This window comes from Saccostrea echinata, unplaced genomic scaffold (assembly GCF_033153115.1).
Source record: "Saccostrea echinata isolate AGI-Se365-2 ecotype Australia unplaced genomic scaffold, CSIRO_AGI_Sech_v1 ptg000009l, whole genome shotgun sequence".
In the NCBI taxonomy this organism is placed as follows: Eukaryota; Metazoa; Mollusca; class Bivalvia; order Ostreida; family Ostreidae; genus Saccostrea; species Saccostrea echinata.
The window spans coordinates 41,797,501-41,822,500 of NW_026889758.1; the positions used below are offsets into that span (position 1 = coordinate 41,797,501).

General features: G+C 32.8%; 1 protein-coding gene and 1 non-coding gene across 2 annotated transcripts; both read right to left on the reverse strand.

The window, feature by feature from the left end:
- Positions 1–267: 267 nt before the first annotated feature.
- On the reverse strand, positions 268–21,251 carry LOC133182401 (amine oxidase [flavin-containing] A-like). The gene is made up of 13 exons (XM_061317228.1): positions 21,176–21,251; positions 19,292–19,386; positions 18,669–18,809; positions 18,273–18,377; positions 16,900–16,991; positions 13,532–13,673; positions 11,383–11,535; positions 9,759–9,918; positions 4,485–4,629; positions 3,751–3,808; positions 1,874–1,971; positions 1,357–1,468; positions 268–1,104 (listed from the first exon to the last, which is right to left on the reverse strand). Exons 1-13 carry the CDS (start codon positions 21,225–21,227, stop codon positions 886–888), a joined length of 1,572 nt encoding a protein of 523 aa, XP_061173212.1. The 5' UTR covers positions 21,228–21,251; the 3' UTR covers positions 268–885.
- A 2,895-nt stretch (positions 21,252–24,146) lies between these two features.
- Positions 24,147–24,255, reverse strand: Trnai-uau (transfer RNA isoleucine (anticodon UAU)). The gene is made up of 2 exons: positions 24,218–24,255; positions 24,147–24,182 (listed from the first exon to the last, which is right to left on the reverse strand). It is a non-coding gene; the product is annotated as a tRNA-Ile (tRNA).
- Positions 24,256–25,000: the final 745 nt, after the last annotated feature.

Here is a 25,000-nt window from a genome sequence, read left to right on the forward strand (position 1 = left end):
CTCCTTATAAAAAAAAATTAGTCACCAGGTAAATTTTTCTTAGGCACCAATTTAAAAACTTATATTAGTTAATATACAGAGACATGTCCATTGCTAACTTTTAAACTTCTTTTCTGCTTTTTATTAAAAAAAAATTAAAAATGTTTATAGTTCAGTAATTTGATGATCACCAAGCCAATTTAAAATGGTTGCCAATTTGGCGACTTATAGAAAAATTTAAGCCACTCTATTTAGTACCATCTCTGCTGACAATATGATGTCAAATAATTCATAGATATTTAGTTTATTCAAATATGGTACAAATACTTTTAAATATATTTCATCATCTAAAACAAATACTGATCCTGCAAGATTTATTTACAGCAATCACTACTTGCTACCTCTAGATTGTATACACTTAGAAAAACATTTTACTGTAAAAATGCATGAACTCGATTTAGCAAGATGGTTTATTAGACCTATAACATACAATAACAAATACATTTTTATATGCTTAAACAACTTTTGAATGCAAAAAAAAAAATTAAAACTTAAAAATGCATTCTTTGGCATGAAGATATATTTTACTCTTTTTTTCTGTCACTGGGAAGACAACCTTGCCAACAGACAAAAAGAGCAATGCAGAAAGAGGAAAGAATGCCTTTTTGAGTGAGATCATTTTGGAAAATTTTGGAAATTGTAGCTTAACGTTTATGTCACACATTAACAAATTGGAAACAAAAAACTGTACATAAATAGATTATGCTAAATTGATTTCCTGAGTAAATTGATATCAGTTATAAATTTTACGATATAACTGAGCTTGAATGTGTTAACAAATTTTAAAATAATAAAAAGTGATTTTTTAATTAATTAAAAAAAAAAATTCTTTCCAGTCAAAAGCTCTTAGTAAACATCCAAGAACTTCCTAGTCAATGCACCTCTCCAGCCAGTGAAGTAAGGTCGAGTGTACCAGAGAATTCCATAGCAGACGACAGCTGCACAGACTCGCAGAAATGAAGACACTGAGGGCAAAAAGTAGCTTAGACCCAGAGGTCCGAAGATTGGCCCAACATCTTCATCCTCATATAGACCATCAGTTGAATATTGGAGTCTTTCTAAAAGCTATGCAATTTTATAAAATATTTCAAAGACATGAACATGAGTACAAGAGTATGTCAATTTTCATAACGAGGCCAGATTTGAGATTTAACATTCACATATTATTTATTTTAAATTTATATTTAAAAGTATCATGCGAAAATAAATACATACATGAACTAGTGGGAATGTATACATTATATTACAGACTCACTAAGGTTATATTACAGACATGCAACTGTATTAATCTTTAGTGACTATTTAATTATACTGTACCTCCTTGACTGCTCTTTCACCAGACTGAATGGCTCCATCCATGTATCCCGACCACCTTGTAGCAGTTTCTGTCCCAGCAAAATGGACCTTTCCAAATGGTTCCCTCATCACTCTGAAATTGGATGAGCATTTTTTTTTAGTCTTAAAATCACAATCTAAGGGAATTCTCCAGGATTCAAAGAGTGCAGCTGAGTATCTAAAGATGGCAGTTTCAACTGACTTGCATTCATTGTTTTCCAGTCGAAGCTTTCACTTAAAGTTCACAATTTTTTTTTTTTTTTATTTTTTTTTTTTGGGGGGGGGGGGGGGGACATCATACCATATGATGCCTTAGTTGTTTACAAAAATTTTAACAACATTATTTATATTGCTTGCTCTTCCCTTGAAAATAAGTTACAGATTTCTCTTTGCTTATTATTCTTCTTGTTACTTCAAAAATCAACTGAATGAATAGATAGATTTTCAAAAACCAACAAATGATGTCATTGTGAATGAAAATTGAAATATAAAAAGTTACCTCCCATATACAGACAAAACACCAGGTGGCATCACAGCTGAGTAGCATCCCCCTGAGTATTCTTCTTGCATCCAGTTCTGTTCTTCATAACCAATGGACTGAATTAAAAAAAGAAGAACAAAATCATCAACTTGGTATGAAGTAAAGATATTTGACCTATACAGTGTATAAACCTCTTTAAAGTGCATGTCAATGTTTTCAGCTTAAAATTCAACAATAGGCCTTAATGGTCACTTGAGTCATGAGTTTCTCAGAATATGACCACTTTATCACTACCTAAATAGGTACACCTGGTCTCAAGGAGCAAAAGTTTGGATAGGGCTCCATAATCATTATCAATTATTTATTTATGCAGCTTGCCTCCAAAAAAGTTCAAGAGTAAAGAAAATAAGTTAAAACTGTACAATGAATTTCTATGTGACCAACTTAGCCCCACCCTGAGGCCTGAACAAAATATTTATTATGAGAAATTTAGCAGAGGGCTAGGTGTTTTAATATTCTACAAACAGTTTGTCTGCTATATGTTCACAAGTAAAGAAGATTTTAAAAGATGCAATGTATTTTTAATTAATGATCAACTTAGCTTCACCCTAGGACCTGAGTTGATTGCTAAATGAGAGAAGAATATTTTCAAAGATGTTATGTACTTTCAATACAAGACCAACTGCCCTACTCAAGGACTGAACATGAACTCAGAGGTCAGGAAATTCAAAATTTTAGTAAAAGGCTGAGTACTCATTTTAATAGTTTAAATAGTCTGTCTGCAAGATGTTTGACAAGATTTCATGTGATATAATACATTTCTAATATATAGTAAAACTCAGATATACCAAAGTCCTTTGGACCTCTGAATTAACTTTGCTATATCCATAATTCCTTATATTTATACAATGAATTCATTTCAGTATACATAGCAAATTCTCAATATACATTTTCCTTATCAAATATAAAACTTATTCCTTGGATTACTTAAGTTTTCTGATGAATTTCAAATATAAATACTTATGAAAAAAATATGTCAGTTCAATATTTTAAATTTTGAGATCTTTAAAAATTCATTATAAAAGATGTCAATTAATATCATTATTTTCAACTTCCATGGGATACAAAATCTGTTCATTATATCCATAAATTCACTATTTCAGATTTCCTTTAAATTGTAAATTTTCCAAGGAATTGCAAAAAAATTTAATGGGACCCCCCCCCCCAAAAAAAATCAATCTGTAAATTTGCTATATCCTTGATTGTACTGAGCATGTTTCACTGTCTGACTAATTTAGCTCCACTTTGGAGCCTTAGCCCTGAAACCAGGGAACATGAATTTCACAATTTTGATATAGGCCTCATTGCTTATTACAACTTGGTTGTTTTTGGCCCATCCCTCAAGACCCAGGGAGACAGAGACCATGATTTTTTTTTTTTAATTGTTCCCTTTCTGTTTATATATAGATGTTATATACCAAAATTGGTAGGAATGTTGGCTCAACCATTCCAGAGAATAAGCTGAAAATGTTCAAATGTTAACAGAAAACTAATGACCCAAATGACAGATGAAAACACATAGCAATAGGTCACCCGAGTGACTCAGGTGACCTAAATAAACATAAGTCCACTATACTTTTTCCATTATTATTTTACAATTTCATCTTAAAAAGTATCTGTATGTTTGTATCTCAGAAGTGTACATTTCTTCTTTGAAGTCTCCAAATTGAAAACTGTTCATTCATTGAAACAAATATACAATAAGAAATGTCAGAGTTAAGCATACAAAAAAAAATTTTTGTTCAATAACAAAAGTGTGAATGTTTACATGAAACATCCCCTCTTAATTTTATGCATACACTTTTAGACTTAATTAAGTCAATGTTTATTCATACCTTAAGAAACTCTTGATTTCTGAAAACTGTAGCATAGTGCCTACAAATAGCTCTTCTCCTAAAAAAAAGAAAGAAAACAGCTCAAAAGTTTTTCTTTGATAATGCTTTAACATAAAATTTTCCTTCATTTTCTTGACCACTTCTGAATCAAGTATCTGAAAAGATACTTTTAATATATGGTAGAAGTATAGTATCACTACCATACAGTAAGCACAAAGTTACTTTTATAACATGCAATGGACATTTGCAATATATTTTTGTCACATACATGAATAAGTACCATTCATTTAATATACTGTAAATGACTTTTTCTTTGGGAGAACTTTATTTCTGCATAATTACCTGAGACTGCATGTTCGTGGAAATTTTTATCCTGGTGTATATTGTATGATTAAAGATTACATACAGCAATAAAAAAAAAACAAGAAAATTTTTCCTCAGTTATTAATACCAAATAACTATCTCAAGAAGATAGGGTATTGCAAAAATTTTGTGATCTACAGTATGCATGCATTTATATTATTTTATAGTCTTTAAAATCATTATTTATTCATGTAAATGTACATGCACTTACAGCCTGTTCTTAGTGGTAAATAGCAGCACTATCAGCCAAAATTCAAATAATCTGTAGACATTCCATTCTTTTTTTCTTTTTTGATTTATTAATGAAATTTTGTAAATATGAACTAGTATTACTGATGAGATCAAGTAAAACTTCTGAATATATAAATCACCTTTCCTCTTTTGTCAATGCACATAAATCTCGAGCCTGATTAGCTAATAGGAATCCCATTATTCCAGGGGAACTTCCGTCTGGTTTTGTGTCATCAAATGAAACAACTATAGGACCATTGTCACTGGCTGCAATCCCATTAAAATCTGTAAGAACAACAAATTACACATTAACACAGGAGGGACAGATTTCAGCCATTCAATATATGTATGACAGACATTATTAATAAATACTGTATAACTAGTTCAAAAAGTTTAAAATTTTATTTATTCAAATTTACATGACAGTATACATGAAGATAGCAACCCCTTGTAGACACAAAATAAGATTTCATAAGATCCCATCCCCCACTTTTCGATTTCCTAAATGCCCTCTGTAGTTATTGTGACAAATATGGCACACTGAATACTAATGCAGCATGCAAATGCGAGATCACAACATTTATTTATTTTACACCAAGTGTGTAATAGGGCTGTGTATTGAGCAAAAAATTTTGATATGATATGATACAATATTTTATAAAGCAATATGCAATATATTAGATTCCTTAACAAGTCTATCAAAAAAGTCTTATAAATCATTTAGTGCATAAATTTTATTAAAAACTGAATGTTTTATAAACCATTTTGAAGTTCTTGTCTCACTGTCATAACAAAATACACCTCAAATTTAAACTTTTAATGACAGTAAAACCAACATGTTAAATTACAATTGTCCATGTATATTGTAATAATTATTTTAAGATGTGGTATCTCCTTAATGCTCATATCATTATTGACCAGTTTTAATTCAAAACAGTTAAATATAATCTTTGGTGGTTGAAATTCCCAATTTTTTCACAGAATTATAAGAAAAACTGCCTGCCCGATACATATTGGAAGTTATTTATTCCATATGATAGACTTCCTGAATATCGGTACATATCAATATATTGACACAGCCCTAATACCAACTGAAAGCATTTGAAGCTCTTCTTAATAGAGATAAAATGTAATATCTTTCCTATTAATAGAAAATATTCTGGAATGTTAGATAAACAATTTTAAAAAAGTGTTACTTCGTGAAATGTTAATTTTAAAAAAGAATTTGGTGAGATTCTCTCTGATAAAGAATAGTTCATGCAATATTCTTAACATCGGCAAATATGCAGTAGGTGGAATGAATTAATGTGAAATCGTGATTGTTTATGGGGGACCAACGTTCATGAATTTCATAGGTCATCTTTTCCCATGTATTAACATATCCCTACATGAACATTAACTTTGTCAATGTGTCAGCTCACTGAATCTACAGTATATATGAGTTATCCATGAAATTATGTCCCAGCAAACCATTCAAATATTTAGGTTGCTCATGAAATTTGACCCCAACAAATTAAAATGATTCCACAGTACCAGTAAATGTGGTGATGTTAGTAAACATAAGCTGTTAACCAAATGTCTAAGCTTACTTTCATATGAAAAGTTGTTCCTGATAACAAATAATACAGATATTTAATGAGGTAATGGATGTGTTATATGTATAGACATACATTAGCTTTCAAATATTCAGAAAATATTTTAATACAAATTGTATCAATTGTGAATCAAACCCAAGGAAATTAATTTGTTCTTGTTGTTTCATTTTTAATCTCCCTTCAATTAAAAAATACAATGACAGGTAATAATGATGAAAAAAAAAGTAATATCTGTTTTCTAAAAATTACACTGAATTCAAAATGTATGTACTATAAATCAGAATTCTGTTAAGTTATTTGAAAATTGATTTTTCTTGAATTTGAACATCACTAATTTATCTTAGTAAAACAGAAATATAAGAAGCAATACAGAGGTAAAAACATTCAACAAAGTAAAACAACTAGCAACAAATTGAACAAGTGGATATCGGAGAATTGTTTCTTTACATTGTTTACATTTTTTTTCAGGTTTATTCAAATTTGAAAAAAAACTGTAGGAAGGATATAAAAAGGAGGGGTGATGTATTTTTGTGATAGTGACACCATGGTTCATTAAAATAATGACTCAGATCAAATCTGTGTCTATATGCACACAACTGAACAACATGTACATTATCTACTCTACAGGGATACCAGTGCATCAAGTACCCTGGTATGATGTCTGTCAAGCAAAGACTTTTCAAGATATGTAGTGCTCAGCCTCTTCCTATGTCCATTTTGACCCTTGACCTTGTGACCTAAAATCAATAAGAATCATCTACTCTTTAAGGAAAACCAATGTCCCAGGTTTTATAACTGTCAAGCAAAGTGTTCTCAAGATATTGATAGGACAAACCACCCCCAGTTCAATATTCAATGTTGAAAAATGAACCCTTGTTCAATTTTCAACCCATATCAAAATTCTTCGTTACACTGGATTTGACTTTGTAGTAGATTTTTTTCTCAGTATTGTTAAAAAATGTCAATAAACATTTTTGACTAAAAGAAATAATCTTGATTAAATATTTATGACTTTCTCAATGATTTTCTGAAATTCGTGTGCCTGTTGGTTTCTTTCTGTTCATGCTTGACTTTGGTTAATTTACCAGACGGAAAACTTATGCAAATCAGGGATAAATTTTTTTAATTTTAAAAGTTGAGACAAAGAATGTCACTGAAGTTAAGAAGTGGTATCAACTTAACCATATATTACATAGGCATCAGAAGCAAAATGAAAGATGAAAGTTGGGGGGGGGGGGGGGGGGCTAAACCAACAAAAAATGTTTGGGGGCTAAGCCCCAATTTTCAATGCCTGTATTATGTGACTGTCTATCTTTGCAAAAAAGGGGGCTAAGCCCCCCTAGCCCCCCCCCCCCAAATTCCAATGCCTATGTATCAAATCTAAAGGACTGACATAAAATTGAAAAACTGACTCATTTTCCCCCCACTTTTGTAGGGACAGTAACAAGAGGCCCATGGGCCACATCGCTCACCTGAGCACATTGGCTAGGCAAAAGCACAAAAGCACAAATCAGTTCAGTATTGAAAAGGTTACGGGGGGGGGGGGGGGGGGGGGGAGGAGGGGGGGATACCTGATGATGCTTCCATGTCAATATAACAAATGGCTTTGTTGTACTTGAGTAAATTTTGAAAAATTTTTCCCATATAATCCTTTGTAAAAATTTGATCCCCCATTGTGGCTCCTCCCTATCCCAGAGGTCAATATTTGAAAATTTGAATCTACACTACCTGAGGATGCTTCCATTTCAATATGACTAAACATAGCTTTTCTGTTCTTGAGAAGAAATATTTTTTCTGCATGTTCTTATGTAAAACTTTCAATCCCCCATTGGGCCCCACCCTACCCCAGGGGTCATCATTTGAACAAATTTGAATTTACACTATCTGAGGATGCTTCCATATCAAAATGACTAAACATGATTTTCAGTTCTTGAGAAGAGGATATTTTCCTATATGTTCCTATGTAAAATTTTCGACCCCCCATTGTGGCCCATCCCTATCCCCGGGGGGTCATCATTTTAACAAACTTGAATTTACACTACCTGAGGATGCTTCCATATCAAAATGACTAATCATGGCTTTACAGTTCTTCATCAGAAGATATTTACCTATATATTTCTATTTAAGACTTTGATCCTCCATTGTGGCCCCGCCCTACCCCAGGGGGTCATGATTTGAACAATCTTGAATTTACACAACCTGAGGATACTTCCAAATAAATATGATCAATCAGGGCTTTGCTGTTCCTGAGAAGAAGATTTTTAAAATTTTTCCTATATATTTCTATGTAAAACTTTGATCCTCCATTGTGGCCCCGCCCTACACCAAGGGGTCATGATTTGAACAAATTTGAATTTTTACTACCTGAGGATGCTTCCACATAAATATGACCAATCAAGGCTTTGCTGTTCCTGAGAAGAAGATTTTTTAAAGATTTTTCCTATATATTTCTATGTAAAACTTTGATCCTCCATTGTGGCCCCGCCCTACCCTCGGGGGTCATGATTTGAACAAATTTGAATTTTTACTACCTGAGGATGCTTCCATATAAATATGACTAATCAGGGCTTTGCTGTTCTTGAGAAGAAGATTTTTTAAAGATTTTTCCTATACATTTCTATGTAAAACTTTGATCCTCCATTGTGGCCCTGCCCTACCCTCGGGGGTCATGATTTGAACAAACTTGAATCTTCACTACTTGAGGATGCTTCCATATAAATATGACTCATCATGGCTTTGCTGTTCTTGAGAAGAAGATTTTTAAAGGTTTTTCCTATTTATTTCTATGTAAAACTTTGATCCTCAATTGTGGCCCCGCCCTACCCCCGGGTGTCATGATTTGAACAAACTTGAATCTACACTACCTGAGGATGCTTTCATATAAATATGACCAATTAGGGCTTTGCTGTTCTTGAGAAGAAGATTTTTAAAGATTTTTCCTATATATTTCTATGTAAAACTTTGATCCTCCATTGTGGCCCCGCCCTACCCCCGGGGGTCATGATTTGAACAAATTTGAATTTTTACTACCTGAGCATGCTTCTATATAAATATGACTCATCATGGCTTTGCTGTTCTTGAGAAGAAGATTTTTAAAGGTTTTTCCTATATATTTCTATGTAAAACTTTGATCCTCCATTGTGGCCCTGCCCTACCCCCGGGGGTCATGATTTGAACAAACTTGAATCTACACTACCTGAGAATGCTTCCACATGAGTTTCATCTTCCCTGGCTCTGTTGTTCTTGACAAGAAGATTTTTAAAAGATGCTATTAATTTTCACTAATTCTTTATTATCTCCCCTTGAAAGAGGGCATGGCCCTTCATTTGAACAAACTTGAATCCCCTTCACCCAAGGATACTTTGTGGCAAGTTTGGTTGAAATCGGCTCAGTGGTTCTTGAGAAGAAGATGAAAATGTGAAAAGTTTACGACAACAACGACGCCGACGACGCCGACGCCGACAGACAACGGACAAATTTTGATCAGAAAAGCTCACTTGAGCCTTTGGCTCAGGTGAGCTAAAAAGCCATTCCAGCTAGATTTTTGCAATAACTAGCCCCATTGAGCTAGATCTGAAAAAAAGTTTTTGGCATACACTATACTTGTGTAAAAGATTTGATCATGATCTGGTTAAAATAATTTTAATGGAAATGTTTTAAAGACAAAATGTATCAATTACAACTCATATTACCGTACATTGATAAAAAAATATTTTGTTTGGCTTAAATCCCTTTCATTGAGTAGATCAATGCTTGTAAAATTAATGAAGCTGACTGTTTTTGTTTTTTTTTTTTGCTTTTTTTAATAGATTTTCTTACCCAGATCTCTCCAGAATGCTGTTTTGTAATAAGTAACGGTCTTTATTATAGATCCCATTGGTATTCGCTGAATCAGCTGTTGCTTAAGATCAGGCAGAGCAGGAGTGAAGTGTATTTTATTCAGAATTGTTAATGGCACTGCTGATATAACATATCTAGCCTACAGATACATGAAAGTAAAAAAAAAATCATGAAAAGAAACAAAAGAATTCAACAAAAACTGAACTGTTTATGCTCTAATATACATCAACACATAAAAACATCACTACATGTCATGCATTTTCTAACATTGTACATGAAGCATAGACATTGTACATGAAGCATTGAACATCCATATTTTGCCAAGGAAATAATCTCTGATTTTATAATTATTACAACCAACCTCATCCCCTTCCCCTAAAAAAAAAAAACAAAAGTAGAAATATGGATCTTATATTTACAGGTATGTACTGAATGTATCCTGGAATATTGTAACTGCTAAAGAGAATATAAAAGTACAGTACTAGTACATGTTGTGCGAAATGTCTTGCTATGAGGTACCAATAAGTCCACAGAATTTAATGGTGAATAAGCAGATTGTCAATCTGATACAATGGGGGGGGATGTTTAAAACCAAACTGACAAATCTTTGGTATTCAACATGTTTAAGTTTGAAATCCTGAACTTTGTGTGTGTGAATGCATGTGCAAGTGCACACCTGTGCACAGGCATGTATGTGTCACACACATCATTTAGTTTCAGTATCTTCAGAAACTTCAAAGTTTGCAGCTTAAGCACAATTCATCCCCCTAACTCTTGACTTTGGCAATATATAAGGCCAAAATAAAATTGATTCGTGTGAAAAAAAAACCAGTTACATGTACAATATATACTTGATGTGAAGTTGAAATTCAGAACAAACTATCCCTCCATTTCTCTGCAGCTATACTAGGATGACTTGCTGTTCATTTGCATAGTTCCCTTAGGTTCTCAGCAGGTCATGTGACCTGAGAGGTATATAAACTGACACAGTCAGATTGATTAGTTAGTCTGTTGCTGATGGTTCATGAGGTAACACTGATCAGAAAAGAAAAGCCAAATGTGGGAGGCACTGTTAGTGGTACATGAGTAGAGTCTTACAAGCCTGAAATAGGCTTTGGAGACTTTGGTAGTATGTATAGCTAAAACATATTTAATATCAATACAGTTTTGGCTCAGAAGAGCAGCTGCAAGCACTCCAGAAAAATGGCAGATTTATTGTAAATAATGCTTATCTAAATCTGTAAATCTTCGGAAAGTGAATATTGAAAGGGGAAAAAATGGCAAATACATGTAAATTTTAAATGTACAATTGTTTCATTTTTACAACAATTTAATAAGGTAATTGATTTTAATTAAATTAAGCCAAAACAATATACATTTTGGTTGTTCCTAATGTACTGAGTGTATGCAGTTCCTATTTTTATATGCGCCATGCAAATGTTTCGTGTGTATTATAGGGTACTGAACGTTGCAGATTTCCAGTGGATTTCATAAAGAAAATTACTCTAAATGTAAGTAAATACACATAATCTATTTGGGCATTCTTTCCAACCTGAGATGATTTCCTGTGTTTACATCTCTTATTAGAACATTCTGTGTATACCTGATATTTTTTCCCATTTATATCCTCTATTAAAACATCCTGGTTCTCTTCTTGCTGAATTTTGACTACAGCTGAGTTCAGATGAACCTTATTTCCGAGTTCTGCTGCCATCTTTAAACACACTTGTTGAGATCCACCAACAAACTTCCGTTCCTACAATAATCAAAAAATAATTAAATGATGTGCACTTCTGAATTTCAGACAACATGTTCAGTTTCCATACAAGTAGAATGCACTGCAATATGGAGAGGAAAAAAACTCAAAGGCTCCGGGGGGGGGGGGGGGGGGGGACTGGTATATTTCACGAAATTAGTACACCGAAATAAAATATTAAAATATTGAGCCTACGAATATTATTCATATAATGATGTTCATTTAAGTATTTCCAGATTTTAAGCATTATTCACTCTTATCCAGCAAGTGTTTGTCTTTTTCTAACAAACAAATCCACTACAATGAAATATTACTATTGACAAATGATTTCAGCTCCTTAAAGCATAATCTGTATACTTGAACTCCCATGCAGACTTGGACATGATCTCCACAAATTTACAACAGTTATTTCCCTTATCCGAATCCCACTCATAACTGTGCTGACATTAACTCTTTTAGTTGTCCCCTCCCCCCTTACCTTACCCAAGCTCTCTTTCCGACCTCTGACATGACTGCCATTCCCTCTCCACTATTCAACCCTACTCTTAGCAACATTGAAAAATTATATAACAAATAACAGTAAGCTCCCTTGTTGACCTTTGACATGACCATCCTCCCCCCTCTGAACAGAAATATATATCAGAACTTTGGGATTTTTTTGGATGAAATACTTCCATTCCAAAACTTTGAACAGTTACAAAATGAAAACTTTACCTTTTAGTTTCTAATATAATCATTATATATGTTCCTTGTTTCACAAAATACCTTATGTGTCAACTATCACCTGTTTAATATATATATAATATAAAGTTGACAGTGTAATCAACATGTACTTGATCTCGCTGCACTAACAGATTATGTATGACATCACTGACTCGTTAGACATGCAGTGAAGGGGAAACAGAGGAGTGGATCAACTTTTTTCACAATTTGTTGATATTTACATGAATGTTAAATCTTTCAAATATTTTTATATAAGGTGATAAAGCAGAACAATTTGTAGGAAAAATACACAACTACTGGTGATTTTAAATAATGTTTAGCATTAACAGGGACTATGACATGGGCAATTGTGTCATGTGACTTGTGTCCTGCTTCCCTTTTAGTATTTCCTTGATCTAAGCCCTGGTCCCTGACATGACCCTTACTCTTTTGTATGAGAGGCATTTGAAAACTACTGATTATTGTTTGATAAAATATGAACAGTTAAAGGGAAGTTAATGTTTTGATATCATCAATTAGAGCAGGAGAATTGTATTGTGAAGTCAATAAGTATTTTTACAAGGTCTATGACAGCTAAAGTAAGTTTATAATTCATTATCCTGTGAGTTCAGAATACAGACCATAAGAATTACGAAGAAAGAGAACAATACATGTAGTTCATTGAAGTAAAGACTGCACATTATGGGATGCACGCCAATGGACTTTACATTACCAGATTGGATGAAGTTTAATTTGATGAAACTCTGTCACATGCAGTCATAATAAGGTATTCAAAAAATTTCAATTTTGTCTAAAAGTTGTCAAAATGGCTCATTTTTGTTAAAACTTGCTCTAAATATTGGGTCAAGAAGTCAATAGAGTGAAAAGGAAATGATTAAAATTCAGGAAAGATTGGTAAAGCTTTCCCTATTCTCTCAATTGGAGTCCATGTAGATATACTGACAATAAAAATAATCTCATCATTACTCCATATGTTATGACTTATGAAAAATATGTTTTGAAAAGTCTTTAAATAGAAGTCTTTTATAGCCGTGATTCTAACATCCTTATTTGGTCAAAAAAGCCATTTTCAAGCATACTTAACACACAGGGTTATGACATCATTTTAGGAGTCATATACCTGTCACAAACACTACTAAGCTATGTCACAATACATGTATATTTTTCTGATCTTATGTTATCAAAAACATTAACTTAATTAAGTTAAATTTCATCAAACAATCATCAAACTTTTCAATTGCCTATTGTGCCATTACTCAGTTGTCTCCCTTACCTGTGCTCCCCTCTTGACCTCTGACATGATCTCCACTCCCCCTCCGCTGTGCACATACCACAACAGGGACAGAAGTGATACTTCATGAGGCTCAGCACACATGATAGACTGGATAAATACCTTAATGATGCTAGCGACACATCTGGAACAAAGCAACACTATAAAGTCTTAAGCAGTAAAATTTACAGAACTTAAACAATTAACAGAGCAGAGAGTTAATCTATACATATTGGCACTTAAATCAAGGGTGCATTTACTGTAGCATCATGCAAGTTCATGGGGACCTATTTGTTCCTAGATTTCAAGGGTCATCCTAACCCACAAATTTACATCCCCATGTAAAATAACTTTATCAAGGTATATCTTAAATGTTTATATTACAGTAACTACTTGAAATCAGGAATTTCATGTATTTCCTAAAAACATTCAGTAAATACATGTACATGTATTTACTGGCTGTTTTAGGAAATACATGTAATGACTGATGAGGCTAAGAATAACATGTACTTACTGAAAAATTTAGTTGATTTTACATGTTTTTACTGATTTTGAGTTGAAAACTATTATGCTTATAAAAGTAGGATGTATGTCTACACATATTACTGTAGATTCCTTTGCTGCCAAATAACGAGAATAATTATTCGTGAGTGGCCGGTTGATCAAGAGATTTTACATGGATTTCAGCCCCATAAAAATAAAACCGAGTAATTTTATTTCGCAATTTGTGCTTCTCGCGTAATTAATTCCTGGCATATATTTAGGAATCTATCAAATTGTATCTTCCCAAGATTTCCTTTTTTCCAAATTTAAAAATTTCAAAATTGTTAAAAAAATCACTAAATCTGTAGATGTTTTGCTAATGTATGCTTGTGTATTATGTACATACAAGTAATACTGCAGCAGCTGTTCAGGTCTTCCACTTTATATAAAAGTTACATTTACGGTGATAGCGACCTTTATTTATAGTGAATGTTTTTATTAAAGCAAAGCAGACTCTTTTGATTTTATACACTTATTTTTTTTAATAATGAAACACATATTACTTAGTAACTAAATTTCAAGCATACCCTGGTAATCAGTTATTTAAAAATTAAAAAAATAAATGTGCCTTGAAGATATATAATAATCTTCTCTTGTCTTTTTCCACTGCTGCTCAAGACTCAGGGCACCAAGTCTTTGTAAAATTTTATCAAACTTTCCTTTTTGTAATCAAAGTTTTGATACCAAGCCTAGAGGTCCGTATGTATAAAAGCTATTCACTGAGTCAGTAAGTGAAACATTAAAATTGCTTTGCATAAAAATCTATGGTTCATGGTTTTATTTATAACACCAAAAACAGTCAGTAAAAACTTATAAAAATTATTGAAAAATTAAGTAAATACACATACCGGTATTTCCTAACTGATAACAGTAAATACATGTATTTCCCAAGCAGGGTAGGAATTTCACGTATTTCCTAAAATTCAGGAAATACATAAAATTCCTGATTACACATATTTACCTTAATCCAGGAAATTATGTTCCCATGAACCAGTCAAATTTTGGGTGCCCATGAATATTGAGCCTCAAAAATTAAAATGAGCCCACAGAATTTGATGATACTGTGTATACATATATAGATTACCTGGAAAATTACCAGCTGGAGAACCAGTGATCAATTATTTGATTAAAGTTTCCTTTGGAGAACCTGTACCCAGCAACAGTTTTAAATGATGGCTGTGCTTTGTGTCTGTATTCAGTACTAAATATTATTATACAATTATAGCCTTTTGATGAGGTCAATCCCTAGATATATAGACCTTATAGAGAAAGCATACAAGGGTTGTTAGAAAAGTTCGCGGACACCTTGATTTAAGGAAAATATATTGTAAACTTTGAAGAATGACGTATGTCTAATTGAATTCTTATCTTTTGTTTATTAGTATGTAAAAGATCATGTCCATTTACTAACATTTTGAAAATATACTTCGATTTTTACTGCGCGGTCATCGGATTCACGGAGCAATCACTTGACGTTTTATGACGGTAGGTGATGTGACAACCTGATTCCAGACCTGTGAAGATTTTTCACAGTTGTAAATATCTTTCATATCTATAGACTTTTCCTGTCCTTTTCTGACTTAAAAATTAAATAAGTATATCAAGACATGTTATATATTTTTAATGTCTTTTGTGGCGTATCGGATATTAGTGAGATCTTTAAAACAATGTCTATGCAGTTCAGCGATCAGTTATGAGAAACAATGCAAAATCCATTGGCGCAACGTCCATGCGATGAGCAGGATATTTGGGTATCGCAGGAGTTGATAATCAAAAATGCCCATCCTTCCATTAATTCTTACAAAGTTGCTACCACTTGAACACTTTGGTACTAGATACGTGTAAGCCATCCCCAACAGCATCTAAAAACATTTTAGTCTCTTTCGGGCATTTCCCTGTCTGCACACATATTTTTAATAGCTCGGTGCTCCAAGACGTTCAATGACGTTACCATTTCTTGGCTATGTTTTTACGCATTGATCATCTATAATTAGTGATAAAATAGTCATAACTCCTCCAATTTAATTCAAAATTTCGCCAAATGACGTTTCATAAATATCTTAGCGAGAGGTGAAATATCATAAATCTTTATGCGCTAGTGCAATTTTTAATTTCAAAATTATGTCTCTGAAATGTAAAAGTGCGAAAAAGTAACATGCTCCGTGAAGCATATTTTATCTAAATAATTTCGCTGTTTATTTTTTAAAGATCATCGGAAAACACCAAATTTTTGCATATTAATTGGAAAATACGTATAATTTTTACCTGCAGAGTTTTACTGATTTCATGCAAATAGGACGCTCACAATAGAACTTGTCCGCGAACTTTTCTAACAACCCTCGTATTGACCGAGCACGAAGTGCGAGGTCAATATGCTTTCTCTAAGGTCTATATATCTAGGGATTGTACAGAATCAAAAGGCTACAATTGTTTTATTACTTTTTTTTTTAATTAGTTAATAAGAAATGTCTTAAAATCTGTGTTTCTAATACTCAATACTTTCTCATAAAAGGCATTGTTATGTCATTCACATTATGAAGTCACAGTAACGAATGGCAGCTGCAGTATCTGTTTTTAGAAACATCCAATTTATAAAGACTATTGTGACGTCAGCACTATTGTTGCTTCACAGAAGAAGTTTCCAATTTTAGAAACAGCAGGTTTATAATTTTTTTAAGAAGCTTAAAATAGAAATACCCAGTTTATAAGACTTTTTATAGTTGATCATGTGATCCAGTTTGAGCCAATCAGATAGCTGGCAACAAAAGAGAAAAATAATAAAGTGTACTATACTATATTATAGTATTATAAGTTTTAATTTGCCTTACTTTGACCAACAGTTTCTGTCTATAAATTCTTGAGCTGTGATGTTGTCCCATTCCACTGCTTTTTTAGCAGTCCAGGGAGTATGAATAGGTACCTGAATTGTATGAGAAAATATTTATTGAAAATTCAGTGACTGGCATGTAATTATGATTTTATTCAGCTATATACATGTATTACACAACATTTTTAAAAACTTTCAGAGTTCAATCTTTGTTTTCATCAAAAACAAGAGGCCTATGGGCCACAATGATCACCTGAGTAACTTTGGCCATGCTGTTCTTCACCAGATTTCCCCCCTTGTAATACTTATTGTGGTGCCATCCTAACCCTGGGGGTCATAATTTGAACAATTTAGAATCTACCTCAGGAAGCTTCCTTTTAAATTTCAGATTTTCTGCCCCAGTGGTTATTGGGAAGAAGATTTTTCCTTTATATTTCAATGTAAAACTTTGATTCCCTATTGTGGCCCCTACCTACCCGGGGGGGGGGGGGGGGGGGGGGGGGGAGGGGGGGGCATGATTTGAACAATTTACAATCTGCACTACCTCAGGAGGCTTCCACATAAGTTTCAGCTTTTCTGGCCCAGTGGTTCTTGAGAAGATGATTTTTTAATGACCCCACCCTATTTTTGTCTTTTCTTGATTATCTACCCTTGGAAGGGGGCTTGACAATTTGAATTTTGAACGCCCATTTACCCAAGGATGCTTTGTAGTAACTTTGCTTAAAATTGGCCAAGTGGTTCTGTGATTCTTGAGAATAAGCTGAAAATGTGAAAAGTTTACATGTACAGACGGACGGATGATGGGAAACGGGTGATAAGAAAAGCTCCATTGAGCCTTCAGCTCAGGTGAGCTAATAAAAATACTGTTATGAGAATCTAAAGAAAAATATAAGCTATTTTACCACAGCAGAACATGCTTATATCTAGAACACTTATAATGAATTCACACTTACATGGAAATAATTTTCAATCTCCTTGGTTTTAAAATGAATTATGGTACACTTATCATATAATTATATATATACTTATCATATATATATTCTTATCATATATGTATACTTATCATAAATGCATAATGCATTACAGGGATAATTTGATGTGAGCTACAGTCCCAACTACTTTTTCTTTCTTTTTTAACCTAGTTATCTTGAATTCCGGAACATCTTGAAGTTTATTCTTGGTCACATCGACTTCATGATAGGGAGTTTGTCTGTATGTTTATCAAAATTGTTTATCCTTGGCACTTCTATATATATATATATTGGTTTTCAAAAATGGTTAGTCACTTTGGAACTGTGCAACTCAGATTAGCTCTCAAGTATTTAATTGAAATACTTAATAAACATCTACAAAATAATTTTCTGAATGATGTACCTCTTTTGCCATATGGTCAATTGTCCTCACAATGTGATTCAAATCAAGAATTCTGAAAGGACTCCAAAATGGTGGAATTACTCCACGGTAGTGAATTGTTCCATGCTGAAAACAAATCAATGCCTTCTTATTATATTATCTCTTTTAATTTAGAGATTTTGTTATTCATTTCAACTACGAGGGGTAATCAAAAAGTGCATGAACTAATTGAATTACTTCCATAAAAGAAATCAAAAAAGGTTTCAGTGTTTATTATTCTTTAAAGTAGGCCTCTCTGATTTTAATGCACATACATGTATATCAGCCTTCTATCCTGTACAACACGCATGTGCCAAGCGGTCACGTGACAAGCTCATGCGTACATGTTTATTACCTTTAAATGATTTTGTTCCTTACCGTTGACAGATCAAGAACAGTCTTTCCTTTGTGAAATACATGGTATGTATCTATCTCAAGTTCTTCAGCAAGTTTGATAATTCTGTCCTGATGGGGGCCAATGTAAGCTCCTCCTAAATCCACAGGCCCATGTTCCTCTGTCTAGCAATAATCAAAAAATTTCATTGAAAAAAAAAATACATTAACAGTATTTAACACCATGACTTTCTTTAGAGATTATTCATTTAATATTGAAGTGCACAGTGAGATACTATGCAGCACAGAAGCATGTTGGTAAAAACAAGATTTCATGAATTATAAACAGACCTTGAATGACCACAATAAATTGTGCTAAAGTTTGGATTTGATTCTCTGTTAAAACCTTTTTTCCCATTAGATCTGACATTTTATTTTTTTTATTTACAAATCTGTTTCTTAGCAAACTGTTCTGATAGTTGATTTTCAAAGTTAAGGGGATACCAGAATCACATAGGGTACTCTTTTCCTTTAGAAGTATATCTTTAGTTATCTTAATTTATTTACTTCAGAATTAACACTAAAGCATGCAACATAATATATAGAAAGTTTCTTTAATGTTGATTGTAACACTATCTCATTATTATATTTTATCACTGCTTGTGTACTATTTTGGTGTAAAGCCTCCCTCCAACTCTTTCTCTGGCCTCTAGCACAATTACTCTCAACCCTTTCTGTGTTAAACATCTGGCTGCATAGAGACCTGAAAATCAAATGGGATTTTGATAATGATTCCTAAAAGATATGCCTTCTTAATATGAAATAAAACACATGAGACATAAACAATAATCAAAATTAACATCCAAGTTTAATATGTCAACCATAAAATATTTGAACATGTAATTGAATTATTACAGGATATAATCTATATCTGAGACTAGAATTGATTTATGAAACTTACAGTTACATAAACAATCTTTCTTTTTGAAGTAATTAGTTAAAACATAATAATAAGAGATACTGTACTGTACTATCAACTTTAACTTTACTATCTAAAAAAAATTGAAATGTTTTAATTACTCTAACTCTACTTTATCTATTATATTGAAATCAGTAGCACCTTTTCCATCGATATCTCAGACATATGCATCAACATGCTCATTTTTACAATATGTCAGCCATTTTTATGATTCAAGGTCTATGTCAAAGGTTTGTCACAGGGCTCAAATAATTGATGGCCCACTGGTCTGGGGCCAGTAAATTTTCAATCCGGGCTAATACATTGCAGAAGGCATGTGCCCTTTGGGTCAGCATTTTTTTATGCATAATAGAATTCTTTCATAGTCGGGCTAGTTAACTTGACAGGGTTGTGTGTCCCAACTTCTGCTGCTTCTTGTTTTGTTAAGTTGTACTTCTAAGTATCACAATATAAAAAATATTACTATCATTGTTATAGTTTTGGGCCAGTCTTTTTTAAATCTACTGGCCCAGTGGGACAGTGAAAGTACTAAGCTGACCAGTAAAAATTTAAGGTGATAGCCCGAGTGACCAGTAAACAAAAATAATTATTTCTAGCCATGCGTCATAACATACCATATTAAATACAGCTAAAATTATCTTATTTAAATTTCATCTCATGCAGTACACCTTGGCCAGGAGATAACATTTAAGCAACATTATTACATATATAAAATATGTTATATTAATGTTATTTTTTCTGTTGTTGATATTTTTCATAAAATACAGTGTACATTTTAATAATACTTATAATATTAAATCATTAAAAACTAATTTTGTATGTTTACAAGTTTAAGAAAAAGGGAAAAAACTAAATTGCAAAAAAATTCAATACCTTGACGGATTGTAGATTCTATACCTTGACAGATTGTAGAGGGCACTGGTGACAAAGTTAGAGTTCATTGGATGTAATATAATGGATGTGATTCACGTTCTATTTAGTGGAGTTATACAAGCCCAGTAACTGCACTTTTTTGTTATTAGTAATAAAAACAATGTTTGGGCTCATTGCTAAGTGTAGAAAACAAAAAATGAATCAACAAATAATTCAGAGTAATGTGGCGTGTTTTCTGCTCATGGTGACAGCAGTTTGGGTACTCTGAGGGATACCGTTCATCATGACACATTTCGATTGAAGTAGGTTACTGATACTGCAATGGAATCTTTACAAACAGAATTTTGAGGAATAGAATTTTGTATAATTGATATTTCAATAAGGCAACGATTTTATAAATACAATAGTGACTTTTTAGAAACTATTTTTAATTTTTAAAAACTTTTCACACAACAAAAATTAAAACAGATAAGTATCTATACGTATCTTGATGCCTAAGTAAAAAATATTGATATATAACAGTACCTTTTTTTGCGTATGGATACTCATCCCTACTATACAACGATGCATTCGTGAACTACTGTAATCCGAATTTACTCAGTACTCATGTGTAGAATGCCATTTTAATGCAAAGAGCCCTATCAAATTACACTTTTCGGCTGCAAATAAATCATTTTAGACGATAGCTATTCGTACATACCACTCACTCCTGCTCCAATTACACAAATATCGAAACTGTTTTTCTCGGTCATAACAGGTAAATCTGTGGTGTTAACTTCCGGTTTGTGTTTTGCTAATTTGTTCTTAGAAACTGTCTCGACGGAAAAATTGATACTCTGGATTTTTATTGCCTGTGTTCGAACCCAAGAATATCTTTTTTTTTTTTTTAATCATAGAATGATTTCTGCCGAGAGAATTTTCAGCAGAAAAGTTTTGTTTGTCATACTTTCATACCTTTCAACGATGTAGACACTTTACTCTAAATACAAATTCACAAATTGAATATGACTTTTATACATTTAAAACTATAGGCATTTTTCAAGCCTTACTCACTCATTTTCTTGGTAAATTATGAAGCCAATCGTCTGAGAACACAGATACACCAAAGCTCCAAAAGTGATAAAATTAGCATGCACACCCCTCCCCCTTTTTTTCCCGGCACGGTGGGAGTCAACGCCCTCTCCATTTTAGCTTTACGCTTGTCTTGCTGAATTATATTCACGATTGAAATTAGCGATCATCACAACTCTTTTTATTTGGGATGTTCCAACAATTTAATAGATATTATTCATTTATTTAATTATATCTTTTATTTTAGTTCTATTTATTTATTTTAATTACACATGTATATTTATTTATTTTATTTATTTCAATATTTATTTTTTATTTTATTTCAAATATTTACAACTATTCTCATTTAAGACAGCAAGTGTTGCTAGTGTCAAGAAATGAAAAGTTATGAGAGGTAAAAAGGTACTAATAACAATTCTTCTGCGTAAGTTTCTAAGACGACGGAGTGAACGGAGCAAGGCACGTTTCCACCATGCAGTAAGTGATATACATTGCAAAAGGATAGCCAGCATGAAACTGCTACAGAAGAATGCCAACTTTTTTACAATAATGATGGGTTATATTTTTTAATAAAGTCATTATAATGACCATAGAACTTACGAAATGAGGTTGTTAAGATCCCTGTTACATCAACTTATCTGTCAGTAGTCTGTCTCGATCTAAAAATTGATCGTCCTCAGAGCATGCTCTTGAGTATCGAATAAGTTGGAAGACATAAACTCCGTATGCAGCTGATAGCGGAATATTACTACAACTGACGATGGAAAATTTTAAGTCATCCCGTTTGTCATACAATTAATCAATTTAGTTGTTAGTTGGCCCTTATCGTCTATATAGTCAGTAAAACATCGAAATATGAGACAGATGTGGCAGACTCTGTGGTGTCTTTTATTTCAATTTCACTGGAATTAACTATTGTTAATTAAAACGTCGTCGAGATATAAGCAAGTGTTTTCTTCTTCTCATGTAGAAGTTTTTTAAAATTTTTTTTTATTTTTAAAATTAATTCTGCTTCATAGGAAGTTAAATACGAAATTATGCGATTTCTATTATTATGGAAGAAGCAGTTGCCTATAATATCAAAAGTCCTAGCGTTGAATTTCCCTTGAGGAATGCTTGTATAAAGTCGTTACATTTTGATATTATTGACTTAAGAAAAATTTAGTGATTGTAAATCTAAATTTGAGAATCCACATCTGATTTACACCACTTCTAGAATATGCTATAGCATAGTACGTCTGAAGTTTCTCCTTTACACCGGTTATTCATTTTAGGAGTAAAGATATGAGCTTGGTTGAGCATTTCCTGGATTCGGCAATTTATCTTGGTTTATAAGGATTTTTATGAAGTTTAGGATTCCAGTATAAGTAACCCCACCCCCATTTTCAGTATTATAATATTTATATTGCAAATTACCTTGTAACCCCCCCCCCCTGGAAAAAAGGACTTTTCGTAAAGTATGTAAAAGAAGCTTGTCCACGAGAAATATTTAAACCCCCTCCTCCTCCACAAATATTGTGTTATGTTTTGGCTTTTTTGGTGACAGAGAGAGAGAAGGGGGGGGGAGAGTTGAAATGAACCTCACTGGATCCGCCCTTGTACTCAATAACATGAATGGTATTACTCATGTAAGCTATTCACCATGAATGATGAAAAAATACCCTGATATAATGATGATCGAATAAGTGGTTTTCGTATTTAATTAAAAAGTGATGTGTCAAAAGTCTATTATTGGATAAATATACAAAGTTCACCTAGACAAAAGAACAGATGTATACTTGTACATGTATTCGACTATGAAATAAAATCTATTTTTCAATTAGTCAATATATAAACTTAGAGCCTGAAAAATGAATTATCTTTTTCAATTTTGATTAGTGAATGCGAAATCTGCTTTCAGGGCCGTAAATGGACACAAATTTGAGGCGAGGCTTCTGGGGGCCACTCAGGTCCCATGTGGGTCCAGGGGATGATGGGCAGAAGCTCATGTCAAACTTTTTAATTTTTCGCTTGTTTATATTTTATGAATTTTGCCGTGTAAACAGTAGCCCTCTTCAAAACATTTGACTGACGTTCTGCATGTCAAGTCATTGCATTTGAACCAATTCAATGACATAGAAACATTACCAAATGGAGTTAATAATAATACAAAAGAGAAAATACAGGGATGCAAAGAAAAAAGAGGAATTCAAATAAAAGGGGTGCCTAATCGATATCCCCCTCCATAAACACACCCCCAAAAAAAAAAAACAATACAAAAAAAAAACAACAACAACAACAACAACAAAAAACAAACAAACAAAAACAAAACAAAACAATGCAATTCATACAAGCTGAATATTTATAAAAATGACGACATGAACAAGAAGCTAGTCTGGTAAATATTGGAACTAACAATGTTGAGAGTATTAACTACACATGTAAGTACAATGACACAAATAATTGTCAAGTTCAAAATACATGTAAAATCCTTCCCTTTCTTTTCTTTTCTTTTCTTTTTTTTTTTATAAAAATCAAAATTTTGAGTGAGGCATTTGCCTCACTTAACTGACACACTGGCTGTTGCAGCACTAGCTTTGTAGTGGTTCACAAAAAATGGCTGCTCCGGGTGAGGCTCGAACTCACAACCTCCGCATTCCTCATCCTGTGTGAACACAGGGAAGGTACTGTCTATAAGTACGGCGCGCTAACCGATTGTGCCACCGGAGCTGCTCGACCGCCATGCCGTAGAAAAGGACTAATTAGACGGAGTTAATTCCCTTAGTCGGGTTGGCACCTTAAATTTTGAAAAGTTAAAAAATAATTTGGAAACTTGTGGATTTTTATCTCCTCGAGAAAAGAAATCATTCTTGCGTGTTGTCGAATCTGGTCATGAATATTTATAACATAAATAAATCCGCCCACATTAATGGGCGGGATTTAACTATTTAATCGATAGAAAACTTCGGAATGTTTGATGCTTAAAAACTTCAATAAACAGGTACTCTTCACTGAAAGCTAGTTGGCAACTTGTATTCAGCACATTTAACATGTATTATTCTAATAGCAAAACATATTGTACAATTTGAAATGAAGAAGTTAACTAATCACACTGCTCTTAACCTTGAAATGAGTCGCCATAAATGTAAAAAAAAAAAAAAATTCTCTAAAATAATCTACACGCACAAAACACAGACAGAAACCAGTGTACATTGCTGTTTAATCCATATTAATAATTTCATTAACTTATACATGTAAGCTGAAAGTTTACAAAACTATAAATATATGCATGCATACGACATTTTTATGTAATATTGACAGCTGATGGAAAGCCAAATAAATTGTCAATATCTTTTAACATCCAGTTCATTTCATTGAATAATTTGACTTAAAAATACTAAGATCTAATAAATAAAAATTTAAGGAACAGAATCATTTTAAGAGATGCTTAAAAACAAGAGATACGGATGACGGT